Genomic DNA, 12,892 nt, shown 5'->3' on the forward strand with positions numbered 1-12,892 from the left:
TGAGACATTTATTTCTCAATTTATCTCCTTCTTGAATTTTTTTTTTCATCTCTTTGGTCCATCACATGACTTCTCATCTCTCGGACAACAAAACCTCAAGCGTGACCTTTTCTGCACGCGCTATTATTCATGTCGACATTTCGAGTTGTCCCATAAGGGCAGCTTCGTATCGGGTGTGATTTTTAATATAAAATAAAATAAAATAAAACAAAACAAAATAAAACAAAATAAAATAGAATTAAATTAAATTAAATTAAATTAAATTAAATTAAATTAAATTAAATTAAATTAAATTAAACAATGCGTCACAGGTGTTTTTATTTATTTTTTTGTGCGCAGTGAGTTATTAATATGGTCAACAAAAATCCGTGTGTGATACCTCCTTGTGTTTTCAGGGCTGGCCGTGGCTCTCCAGCTCCTCCATGGGGACATTGATCAGCTTAGACGGGAGTACATGGTGCTCTTCACAAGGGGCGTGTCCATCACCAGGAAACTGGGCTTCTCTGATGTCATCATGCCAGGTGGGATAACAGTAAAGACGCTTTTCAAGCACGACGGGATGCAAAGGGGGCAAGCTTTTGCGGATAAATGTTTTCCCGTCTGGACATCCGCTTCTCGCTCCAGGCCGCTGCTTCTTTCAATCCACTTTAAGCGACTTAACACATGACTTGAGGTTTGAACGGCAGCCAAAAAGCCGTTATTTTGTGAGCCCCATGCGGCGGAAGGGCAGCAGTAAGCTCTTTTATCATATCCGAGCTCGTTTATAGTCTCCCAAATCATATATTGAGACTTTTTTAGATGTGCAGTATTTCACTCAGCTTTTGTAGTTTCAAGTTGTAATGTCACTCATCACCACTAGATGGCAGACGTCTTAGTTGGGCTACGTTAGTAGTTTTTTTTGGATGTTTGAAAATGAGGAAACGACAAACGTAGCCGTTCGAAATGACTGGAAAAATGATAAAAAATGATTATAACTAAAATTAGCCATCCCTAGCACAGTATTGCGTATGCTCTGTATACGTTGACCTGCCTTTTAATAGCTACAGCGGTTGCCGTGGCAACATCTTCTCACACAGCTCGAGAGCAAATTACATATACTTAATTAAATATTCATAAATAATTCTCAAGTGCACACAGTGTCGATGGGTGCCTGTCAAATCATGCAGATGACCTTGCATCACATGACCACTAAAAAAAAAGAGTCTGATATTTTAAAACAAGTTTTTTTTTTCTTTTCCTGGGTAAAGCTTCCTCCCTTTGACATAAGCGAGGTGCACTGTCTGGTCACACAGATAAAGAGCAAGCACAGACTGCGGCTCCCCCAGCGCCTCACTAACACAGATTTATGTTGGCTCCCTTTGTCTCTGCCTGACTACAAACCCCTTCCACTCACTCCCTCTCCATTACTGACCAAGAAAGTCCGCCTCTGGGCAAAAGAAACCGTCCCGCTCACTCGTCTGTGGGTGACTGCATCATTTGCTCATTTTTTTTGCAACCCCCCCCCACCCCCCTACCAACCACACCTTCTCCTCTTCCCTTTTTCACCCATTGTACCCAAGGTAATTGAGTCTATACTTACCTGCCCGTATTATTTTTTTTTTATCCATGCGGTTTCAGTATTGGATGCTCTTTGTTGCTATGGTTACCACTGTCAAGAGCGGCAAATGGGTAAATAGCAGCCAATAAATGTGATGGCAATATACAATTAACTATATATTAAATAAATGTATAATATATATTTATATATATAATAATATATAACAAACATAAATAAATTTAATATAATATATTTATCACTATAAAAAATTTATTCATGGGACTAATAAAAGTTATATTTTACACAGGGGTCAACCGTAATAGTTAATATGATTTACGGATTTTTTTTAATCGTCTTTCTGAACATGCAAGTCCAACTAATCTCTTTGCAGAGTCACCTTTCTTGCCTCGGAGGCAATTAGCTTTATTTCTTAACCTGTTAGCGTGACTACATTAGCCCCGTCAACAATGACAAAAAGCTGACCTTGGGAATATACTTAACTTTATCGGCCGTGTTATTAGATTAGTGTCCCTCGTGTGATGATAAAACACAAAAGGGCAAAAACACGGTGAGATGAAGTCGTTTTTTTTTGGTTTTTTTGTACTCGGTACTGACGTCTAAGTTCAAATGTACATAATAGCCGCTAAATGTCAGGTCACTGGCTTTGATTTAACGACAACACAAAAATGTAGCGTTAAGTGCTACTAATGTAAATGATGTCCACCCCCTGTCAGAATGCATTAACACACACACACAGACACACACACACAGACAAAAATGTCTCGAAGCTGTTGGCAGGTCATCGGTAACACTGCTTTTTTTTTTTATTTTTATAATCAATGTCTGGTTTTGCAGGAGAGATGAGAAATGACCTTTACGTCACGCTGGAGAAAGGAGAATTTGAAAAGGGTGGGAAGAGCGTTGCCAGGAATGTCGAAATCACCATCTACTTGCTGGACATTGATGGACACATCCTCAAGGTATAAAGACGAATATTTCCGTGGTGCAAATTGACTTTCATCCAATTAGTCTGGAAGCTGGTTGAAAAATTTCCAACGAGTCTCTTCTCAGCAGTAAACACCTCCAATTTGAGTCCTTAGTTAACTTAGCTTGTCCCTTAATGGCTTCTTATTTTTAGATGCTAGCTTATTATAGAGCTAAATTCTTCATTTAAATATGGCTGACCCAGATGAGAGCCGTACCTCCAGCGTGTTGCTCATCTCCGAGCACTTCTGCTTCTTTGCTTTCCATATCGGACAGAAAATAGAAACGCATGGAAACCACAGCTTTTTTTTTTTTTCCTTTCAGAGTCACGTAGCCGCCGGCTCGGGGGAACCGGGCGGGGATGAATATCACTCGTTGGTGCTGTACCACAACAATAGTCCACGCTGGGCGGAGCAGATCAAGCTGCCCATCCCCGTGGACATGTTCCGGGGATCTCACGTGCGCTTCGAGTTCCGACATTGCTCCAGTAAGAAGCCATGGATATGCAAAAAATATATAAATGTATAAAATAGATAAAAATATTGAAAAATAAATGTAAAAAATAGAAAATACAGTTTAAAAAAATAAAATAATAATAATATATTTGTATAAAAAAATAAATAGAAAAAAATAGAAAATACAGTTTAAAGAAAAAAAAAATAATAATAATAATATATATATATTTGTATATTGAGCCTGTCCATGTTGGCTTTTCTCTGCAGCAAAAGAGAAAGGAGAGAAGAAGCTGTTCGGCTACTCCTTTGTACCGCTGATGCAGGAGGACGGAAGGACTCTGCCAGATGGCACCCATGAGCTCATTATCCATAAGGTACTGGCCTGTTTGCCCTCTGCAGCAAAAAAAAAAAAAAAAAAAACCTAATTCAGTTGACAAAGCTTCTATATTGTCTTGGCTGTAATTTCATTTTAAGCCTCCCTATTTATGCACACAAGCTATTTATGTGCATCTTGCAGCTTTCCTCCCAAATGTATGATTATGTGATTCACGCCTTCTCAGTGCATCACTATTTAACGCCACGGGCTGTCAAAAAAAAAAAAAAAAAAAGTCATGTGACACTTCTCACTCACAGCTTTTTAAAAGTACCTCATCCGCATCCTGGCGTGGCCGTATTAAAGACGCACGCTCGTTGCTTCAAACCTTTTTAGTGGTGACACATCAAAAGCCAGGAGCAAATAAACCATCCCAAAATCGTCTTTTAAAAAAAAAAAAAAAAAAAAAAAAAAAACATCCCGCTTAGGCCGTAATTGCAGGCTGCAGGCAAAAGGGGTGTGTGTGTGTCTGTGTGTGCAAACCTCAGGCACAATGACGTGCACGCCGCATTGATTTATTTGTCAGCCCGCCGGACACGACAGTCACCCAACGTCTGATTATTTAATGTATTTTTACTTCTCTGCTCGCTATAGGCCATTGTCAGATTCTTCTTTGGTTGGGGGGGAAAGGGGGGGGCGGGGCTAATGTCAGATGAAAGTTGCCGAAGAGCTCAATGAAAACTTCCATGGCCTAGTTTCTCGTCAGCCCCAAAATAGATGCTGAAGCAGCAGTCCAAAATGTGCCAAGCTTTCGAAGCTCCAGCGGTCTAAGGCGCTGCACGCTCCATCAATAAAACAGCCCCTCCCACTCCTGTTTGTGATTGCGTAACACCAACTTGCGTTCAGGTACCGACAGGTGAAATTTAGACTTGATTTATTTTTTTTCTCATGTGTCCAGTGTGAGGAGAACACCAACTTGGCAGACTGCACTCGCTATCTGAAACTGCCTTTCTCCAAAAGCAACATCCCGTCCAATAACCAGACGCTGAAAGGAACCAAGGAGTCTTTCTGGATCACCAGCTTCCTCTGCTCCACCAAGCTCACACAAAACGGTGAATTTTTGGCCCTTTTTTTTTTCTTTCCTCTCTTCATATTGGAAGCTTGCCTGATGAGGTTAAGCTCAGTCTGGTAATAGTCACAAAAAAATGGGCAGGGTAAAAGCTGGGAAAAACATTTTGCTTTGGTTTTTCGTACTTGGGTGACCCAGAACTGAATCCTGAAATTATTTTTAAAGCGTCCCTGCTTTCTTCTCTGTGAATTCCAGTGATGATTTTTTTATTAAAAAAAAAAAAAATCACAGAGAACTGTGACTTCCTTTGATTGACTAAAAAAAAAAAAACGCTTTGTGTGCGACAACCCCAAAAAAAAAAAAAAAATAGACGCCGCAGGTTCAATCCAATCTGAAGAGACAAGCGAAATAATGTTTTATTCATGTTTTGGGGGACGCCGGGAAATACGCGGCTTCGATTGAAAACGTTTGTTTAGATCTGCTTTTACCTTTGGTCGGCGTAATTGAAGACGGCGGCCATGTTGACGTGGCTTTTTTTTAAACATCTCAGGAGATATGCTGGACCTGTTGAAGTGGCGAGCGCACCCCGAACGGATCAACGAGAGCCTCTCCAAGCTGAAGGAGATCGACGGCTCGGAGATTGTCAAAGTACGCTCGGAATCGCAGCGTGACCTTTATGACCTTTAACGTGTATTTAATTTTTTTTGTAGTTCCTACAAGACACTCTGGACACACTTTTTGGTATTCTGGATGAGAGCTCCCAGAGATACGGCCTCAAGGTGTTTGACTCTCTGGTAAGCGCTTTTCTTGAAGAATAAAAACGCTGCACCTGCTGTGGGAAGATGGAGAGACGTAAACACATGAGAGCGCCGTAAAGCAATCTGGGCACCGTCACGCTGAGCTGCTCTGATAGATCTTTGTCTCGGAGCACATGTTCCCTGCTCGGAGCGATGGAAAAAAAAAAAAAATCTGCCGGATCCGATTGTCACCTTTCCATGTAGTTTTTAAATCTATGACAAAATCAGTACATTTGGAAAATGACTTCGCTATTGAGTATGATACCAAGTATCAAAAGTATCGGTACGCGGTATCGGTGTGTTCTAAAACATGCTAGTTTGAGAAATAAAAAATGATTGATCATCACAAATCAAAGTATGAAAAGAATCAGTACATTTGGAAAATTACTGTGCTATTGAGTACGATACCAGGTATCGATAGTATCGGCACTCGGTATCGGTGCTTTCTCAAATTGTGAACACTCATTTGAAAAAATAAATAAATTGATCATCACAAATATAACGCTTTCTCTGGCAGGTCCACATCATCAACCTTCTCCAAGACAGCAAATTTCAGCACTTCAAACCAGTGATGGACACCTACATTGAGAGCCACTTTGCAGGAGCTCTGTCATACAGGTGCGTTGAAGAAAGAACTCCAAATGTTTTGGCGCCTCCTTGTGGTTACACAAGAGAGCAGAGTAACTATTGAGAATATTCTGCCTCAGGGACCTGATTAAAGTTCTCAAGTGGTACGTGGACCGCATTGTGGATGCCGAGCATCAGGAACATATTCAGCAGGTCCTCAAGGTACGAGACTATTTATCGATTATCACGATTATTGTAGGGGTATGTAAAGTCTGGGTATTTTTTTGATTTCTTTTCCAGGCCAGCGAGTACATCTTCAAGTATATCATCCAGTCTCGCCGCCTCTTCTCTTTGGCAACGGGGGGCCAGAACGACGAGGAGTTCCGCGTGTGCATCCATGAGCTCTTCATGTCCATTCGCTTCTTCCTCTCGCAGGAAAATAAAGGCACAAGCCCGGTGGCACAAACACAGGCAAGTCGGGATCTCAGACACACACATTTCCTCGCCGTGCGGTTTCGATTGAATCGTTTCACGCTCACAGCGGGGCTGGAGTCAAACTGTGCTATGACTTCTTTTTTTTTTTTTTTTTTTCCCCTGCTGGGAGAAGAGGCAGAGAGGCCTTCACGGATTTTAAGAAAGAGCAAAACAAACAGGATGAGGATGCCAATGACACGCTTGGAGAAATATCCAACGATTGAAAATTAACTCGGCGCTGAAATGATTATCGCTATACCATTCTGGCATGTGTGAAAAAAATGCTACATTGGACCTTAACTGAATTGCTGTGTGGCTAAAAAAAAAAAATCAAATTTTTAATTCCATGTCATTCCATATCCAATTTGGACCAACCTTTTTTTTTTTTTTTTTACCATTTTTCATTCCATATCCTACAATAGTATTTTTATTATTATTATTATATATATTTATAATTTATTATTATATTATATATTTTTATTATTATGATTCAAAAGCATTAATCAGCGTCCATCCACATTTTTTATTATCATATTGCACAAGCACTGAGCAATAATCCTGCCTAGTAATTATTAAGAATGCACTTTTTTATTTCAATTTTACAAAATCTCAGTTGAAGAAAGAACTAATATGAAAATATAAAAAGAATATTCGTCTGTGATCTTGAGTCTGCTTCACTTAAATCCCGATTATAGGCTCATTTGTAGCCTGAGTGCTTTTAGCTGCTAAGAGTCAAGCAAAGGATTTTCAGTCTTAAGGGAAAGTGGCTCTTTAATTTCCCCGCGCATGCATAATTCATCCCGACACGCTTCTGCGCACAGGCGGTGTTCCTCCGAACTTTCCCGGCCGTTTACGGCGAGCTTCTGAAGATCTTCACGGTGCGCGAGGTGGCCGGTTTCGTGCGGGAGACGCTGGGCAGCCTTCCCGCCATCGTCCACGCCGACTGCCCCTTGGAGGCCGTCAAGCTGCAGTGCCTTGCCAAGACGGTGGAGAGCCAGCTGTACATTAACCCAGGTGAGGACATTCATCACTCTGCTGATCTTCAGAGCTCCAATTTTTTTTTTTTATTCTAGAATCGAGATGCATCCTGTTGCCGGTGGTGCTCCGGATCCTGCAGGCTCACATGCAGGAGCAACGAGACCTGGTCATGTGCGCTCGCATCCTCACCAGCATGCTGTCGCTCATCAAGAAGGAGGAGAACGGCACCTCTGTGAGTATTCCAAGGGTGCAAAAAAAAAAAAAAATCCAAGCCTGCAGTCTCAGATTGCTTTTTTTGGTGCCTTCAGCTCAGTTTGTCCGAGCCGAGCTAGCCGCCGCGCGCTAATGAGGACCATCAATTTAGCAAGTGCCATTCTGGACTGCTCTTTTGGGTGTGTGTGTGTGTGGTACCAGATCTAAAACGACGTGACAGCGGTGACAGTCAATGGTCCAGCCCAGAGCATCTTCTCATTATGGCTCGGTCCAAAGCCTGTCACTTGTCTGTCTTGTCAGACACAAACAAACACACACACTATTTCCATCTTCTCAACATGTGTGTGTTTTCTTGGCAGGAACCGGTGGTCTCGGAAGAAGTGGACCTGATTGTGGAAAGTCTTCTGGGAGTTCTTCTCAGGACTATTCTGGAAATCAGCAACCGACCGCAACCAGCCGGACCTGCCATGAGACTTCAATTCCAGGATGTCACTGTATGTGTGTGTGTGTGTGTGTGTGTGTGTGTGGCAAGTCATTATAGATTTTGAAATGAAGTTACTGCAGTGGCCACTAGAATTGTGCCAACATCATTAACACAAAATGGCTGTAATTAAGATTCACAATGCAACACACACTCGGGAAATGTGTGTGTGTGTTGGGGGGATGAATAACGATGAGCTCATCATTGACATGTCCCGAAGGCTCCTCGAGGAAATGTGTGTCATGTCTCCACATAACTTGCGGCTAAGTTAATTAATTAGTCAATGGCATTGAATTTGATCAATTATTTCCTTGCTGAAAAAACTAAACAAAGTGAATCTTTCTGGCCGCTAGGGGGAGTTTGTGGCATGTTTGTTGGCGCTCCTCCGACAGATGAGTGACAGACACTACCAGCAGCTTCTGCAGGCCTTCGGCAGCAAAGACGACTTGAGGGTACGAGATAAATTTTTACTAAATAGAAAAGTTAGAGAATGACACTTTGTGGATTTAGAACAACCTGGTTTGCTAGCTTAATGCTAACATATAATGGAAAACAGCATTGGAACACAAATGGTGCTGCAACACAAGTAGACTATACTAACTAATGGCTGGAATGTTTTTTTTTGGTGCAGGACTTCCTCCTTCAGATCTTCACGGTCTTCAGGATTCTCATCCGACCCGAGATGTTCTCTAAAGACTGGACTGTCATGCGACTGGTTACCAACAAGTAAGCTCCAAAGATATTTTCTGTACTTTCTTTCTCCCAACTTGCTTCTCTACAGCAATTTTTATTTGGAAAAATAAATCAAAGAGCCACCCACCTCTGCTCCGGAGCTTTTTTTTATTTTTATTTCTTTATTTTTTGCGAGTGACTCTCTGTGGTGCTGCTTACAGCGTCATTATCACCACCGTCCTCTACCTCTCCGAAGCCCTGCGGAAAAACTTTCTCAATGACAAGTTTGACTACAAGGTAAGGTAAAAAAAAAAAAAAAATCAAAAAGAAGCCTACAAGCCGCTAAGCAGCTTTTTTTATGGGCCTTAAATCAAACTGATGTTCAGTGTAGGCGTTTTTTTTTTTTTTTCTTCTAGGTGTGGGATTCGTATTTCTACTTGTCAGTTTTGTTTATCAACCAGCCCTGCCTTCAACTGGAGTCGTTTTCTCCCTCAAAGAGGAAGAAGACTTTGGAAAAGTAAGTTGAGGATTACAAGTGGGCACGTCGACGCCACGTCACGCTGTGGTCTTGTATCGTGTAGGTATGGCGACATGAGGGTGATGATGGGTTGTGAGATCTTCAGCATGTGGCAGAATTTAGGTGAGATGATTCCAGAAATTCGAAATATACGAAGTTGGATTAAATATATTTTTTTTGTCGCATGTCTCCAGGGGAGCACAAGTTGAACTTCATCCCGGCGATGATCGGTCCGTTCCTGGAGGTGACGCTGGTGCCTCAGCCCGACTTGAGGAACGTCATGATCCCCATCTTTCACGACATGATGGATTGGGAGCAGAGACGTAGCGGCAATTTTAAACAGGTACGCTCCGAAGCTGTAAATTTGAGACTTGAAGTCATCTGACATTTTATGTTTTATTTTTTTCTCACGTAGGTGGAGGCAAAGCTAATCGACAAGCTGGACAGCCTGATGTCAGAAGGCAAAGGTGACGAGACGTACAGGGAGCTCTTCAACAGCATGTGAGTTGGACGAAGTTATTTACGACAGATCAAAACGATTCAAAACAGAATCATAAGGTCCTCGCAAAACACGAATCGGGTTCTCAAACCTCTTACACGGCCAAAAACGTTTTTTTTATCGAGCTTTTCTCTTCATAACAAAGAGATGTGAGAAGATGACTTTGGTATCCTAGCAACCAATAAGCCTTGCTAGAAACAAACACATTCTTTTTGTTAGCTTTGAATGACTTCAAGGTGTATTTATGGGTCCATAATAAAAAGGTGAGTGACTGGGGGGGTCAGAGTTCATCTCCACTTTACATATTCACACACTGTGTCCAGTCTTGGTCCACTCCGTCCTTGTCTTTCCAGGTTTGTGCTCCTGCATGCTTAATGTGCGTGTACATCTCATTTCTTTCCAAATTTTCTCCTTCAGTCCTCCTTAGTGAGCCGTTGATACGTATTTTTATTTTTTTTTAAAGCGCTACTAACCCCAAAACTAACCCGAGTGTGCATGCGTGCCGGTATTAATCGTATTAATTTATCCCGCCTATGCTTTCCCGCCTGGAGTAGAATTCCTCTGTTTGGTCCGTACCCGAGGTAAGATGCTCTTCTCGGTTTGTCGTTTGTGAGTCCAAAAATGCTCCTCAGTTGGGTCCAGTGTCTTTCTATCGCATGCATTTATTTTTTTTTTTTTTAACCTCATTCGTCTTTTGGCAGCTTGCTGAAGAAGATCGAGCGGGAAACGTGGCGGGAGAGCGGCATCTCCCTCATCGCCACCGTCACACGATTAATGGAGAGGTTGCTGGATTACAGGTGAAAGGTCACCCTGGCTTCAAAATTTATTCATTTAATTAATTTCAATACTGATTTTTGTCACAGGGACTGCATGAAACTCGGGGAAGTAGATGGCAAGAAAATAGGATGCACCGTCAGTTTATTGGTGAGTAAAATACCGAAAAACGGGAATTTGGATTTGTGTGATTTCAAAAAACGACATCTGGTTTGTTACGGCTTTGCAGAATTTCTACAAAACAGAACTGAACAAGGAGGAAATGTATATCCGTTACATCCACAAGCTGTATGACCTGCACCTCAAGGCGCAGAACTACACGGGTAACCACCAGAAGTTTTATTTATTAAAGCACGGGTGTCAAACATAAGGCCCGGGGGCTCGATACTGCCCCCCCACATCATTTTATGTGGCCCCATTGACAAATTGTACAAATTGTCTTCACTTTTAATTTTTATTATTAAATTATTAGTAATTACCTTAAAAAATATGAATATTTATCATTATATATTAAATAGAGCCATTTTTATTTACAATTTTATGATCATTTTTATTCACCTTTTTAAAATATCTGAACAATTTTTTACTAGTTATTCATCAGTTAGTTGTGTCGCCCAGACTGTGTCCAATAATAACCCTAACCCTAACCCTAACCCTAACCCCTAATCAATACAGAGGCATCATACACCCTGCTTCTGTACGACGAGCTTCTGGAGTGGTCGGACAGGCCCCTGCGAGAGTTCCTCAACTACCCCATGCAGAGCGAGTGGCAGCGCAAGGAGTTTTTGCACCTCACCATTGTCCAGAACTTTGACAGAGGCAAGGTGAGCAGTGGAAAGCCAGCGTTGACTTTGAATTCCGTAAGAAACTTTTCGTCCAAATAAATCCTGTTTTTGGTGTTATCAGTGTTGGGAGAACGGAATCATCTTGTGCCGAGAATTGGCCGACCAGTACGAGTCCTACTATGACTACAGGAACCTCAGCAAGATGAGGGTAACCCTAACCCTAACCCACGGCAAATAATAATAATTATTTTTTCTTAATCGCCTTTTCATGCATTTGAATTTGCTTCGTTAGATGATGGAAGCGTCGCTGTACGACAAGATCATGGACCAGCAACGGCTTGAGCCGGAATTCTTCAGGGTGGGATTCTACGGAAAGAAGTTCCCCTTTTTCTTACGGGTAAATAACTTGGTTTAAGTCGAGTATGACCAAAGTTATCTCCAGTGATGTCATCAATATATCTTTTTTTAAATTTATTTGTCCTGCTGAGTTCTTAAAGAAGTAACGCCCAAAAGGAGAATTGTATTTTCCAATGCTAATGTCCTGTGCAGTAGCAGCGTACCACCAGCAGGAGGCAAACTAAGCCCACACTGCTTTTCGTCGCCTCCTCAGAATAAGGAGTTTGTGTGCCGTGGCCACGACTACGAGAGACTGGAGGCCTTCCAGCAACGGATGCTCAACGAGTTCCCGCACGCCATCGCCATGCAGCATGTCAACCAGCCGGACCAAACCATCTACCAGGCCGACGCGCAGTGTATCCAAATTTTGCAACCATTTCAAATGTTTTTTGGCCCAATTCCTTTTTTCCCTTAACGCACGGGCGACCTTTCCAGACTTGCAGATCTACGCCGTAACGCCGATCCCCGAGAGCCAGGATGTGCTCCAGAGGGACGGCGTGCCCGACAACATCAAGAGTTTCTACAAGTTCAATCACATCTGGCGCTTTCGATACGATCGGCCCTTTCACAAGGGCACCAAAGACAAGGAGAATGAGTTCAAGGTAATTGAATACCATAAATGCATATCTATCTATCTATCTATCTATCTATCTATCTATCTATCTATCTATCTATCTATCTATCTATCTATCTATCTCTATCTCTATCTCTATCTCTATCTCTATCTCTATCTCTATCTCTATCTCTATCTCTATCTCTATCTCTATCTACCTCTACCTCTACCTCTACCTCTACCTACCCCTACCCCTACCTCTCCCTCTCCCTCTCCCTCTCCCTCTCCCTCTCCCTCTCCCTCTCCCTCTCCCTCTCCCTCTACCTCTACCTCTACCTCTCCCTCTCCCTCTACCTCTACCTCTACCTCTCCCTCTCTCTACCTCTACCTCTACCTCTACCTCTACCTCTACCTCTACCTCCCTCTCTCCCTCTCCCTCTCCCTCTCCCTCTGCCTCTCCCTCTCCCTACCTCTACCTCTACCTCTACCTCTACCTCTACCTCTACCTCTACCTCTACCTCTACCTCTACCTCTACCTCTACCTCTACCTCTGTCTCTCTCTAGCTCTCTCTATCTCTCTCTAGCTCTAGCTCTAGCTCTAGCTCCAGCTCTAGCTCTAGCTCCAGCTCCAGCTCTAGCTCTAGCTCCAGCTCCAGCTCCAGCTCTAGCTCCAGCTCCAGCTCCAGCTCCAGCTCCAGCTCCAGCTCTAGCTCTAGCTCCAGCTCCAGCTCTAGCTCTAGCTCTAACTCTAGCTCTAGATCTAGCTCTCTAAATAAATTAAAAAAGAAAAAAAGAAATAAAAAAATATGTATATACGTATATATATAT

At 42.3% G+C, this 12,892-nt stretch overlaps 1 protein-coding gene across 5 annotated transcripts in view; it reads left to right on the forward strand.

Moving 5' to 3' along the window:
- dock4b (dedicator of cytokinesis 4b) overlaps nt 1-12,892 on the forward strand; it is a 41,272-nt gene that overhangs the window by 17,400 nt on the left and 10,980 nt on the right. For 4 of the 5 annotated variants that reach the window (XM_049760714.2, XM_049760719.2, XM_049760716.2 and 1 more), the window contains exons 12-40: nt 396-521; nt 2,393-2,517; nt 2,846-3,008; nt 3,244-3,350; nt 4,248-4,401; nt 4,909-5,006; nt 5,069-5,152; nt 5,673-5,773; nt 5,863-5,944; nt 6,023-6,193; nt 7,018-7,210; nt 7,270-7,406; nt 7,747-7,881; nt 8,222-8,320; nt 8,500-8,594; nt 8,762-8,837; nt 8,957-9,057; nt 9,122-9,180; nt 9,252-9,400; nt 9,473-9,558; nt 10,111-10,137; nt 10,258-10,353; nt 10,420-10,480; nt 10,560-10,653; nt 11,006-11,154; nt 11,237-11,323; nt 11,408-11,512; nt 11,726-11,867; nt 11,947-12,113. In XM_049760714.2, the coding sequence (XP_049616671.1) occupies nt 396-521; nt 2,393-2,517; nt 2,846-3,008; nt 3,244-3,350; nt 4,248-4,401; nt 4,909-5,006; nt 5,069-5,152; nt 5,673-5,773; nt 5,863-5,944; nt 6,023-6,193; nt 7,018-7,210; nt 7,270-7,406; nt 7,747-7,881; nt 8,222-8,320; nt 8,500-8,594; nt 8,762-8,837; nt 8,957-9,057; nt 9,122-9,180; nt 9,252-9,400; nt 9,473-9,558; nt 10,111-10,137; nt 10,258-10,353; nt 10,420-10,480; nt 10,560-10,653; nt 11,006-11,154; nt 11,237-11,323; nt 11,408-11,512; nt 11,726-11,867; nt 11,947-12,113 (3,269 nt within the window). The remainder of the gene's footprint in view (nt 1-395; nt 522-2,392; nt 2,518-2,845; nt 3,009-3,243; nt 3,351-4,247; nt 4,402-4,908; nt 5,007-5,068; nt 5,153-5,672; nt 5,774-5,862; nt 5,945-6,022; nt 6,194-7,017; nt 7,211-7,269; nt 7,407-7,746; nt 7,882-8,221; nt 8,321-8,499; nt 8,595-8,761; nt 8,838-8,956; nt 9,058-9,121; nt 9,181-9,251; nt 9,401-9,472; nt 9,559-10,110; nt 10,138-10,257; nt 10,354-10,419; nt 10,481-10,559; nt 10,654-11,005; nt 11,155-11,236; nt 11,324-11,407; nt 11,513-11,725; nt 11,868-11,946; nt 12,114-12,892) is intronic. The other variant, XM_049760718.2, reaches the window with a different exon arrangement.

Source organism: Syngnathus scovelli, chromosome 22 (genome assembly GCF_024217435.2).
Source record: "Syngnathus scovelli strain Florida chromosome 22, RoL_Ssco_1.2, whole genome shotgun sequence".
Taxonomy (NCBI): domain Eukaryota; kingdom Metazoa; phylum Chordata; class Actinopteri; order Syngnathiformes; family Syngnathidae; genus Syngnathus; species Syngnathus scovelli.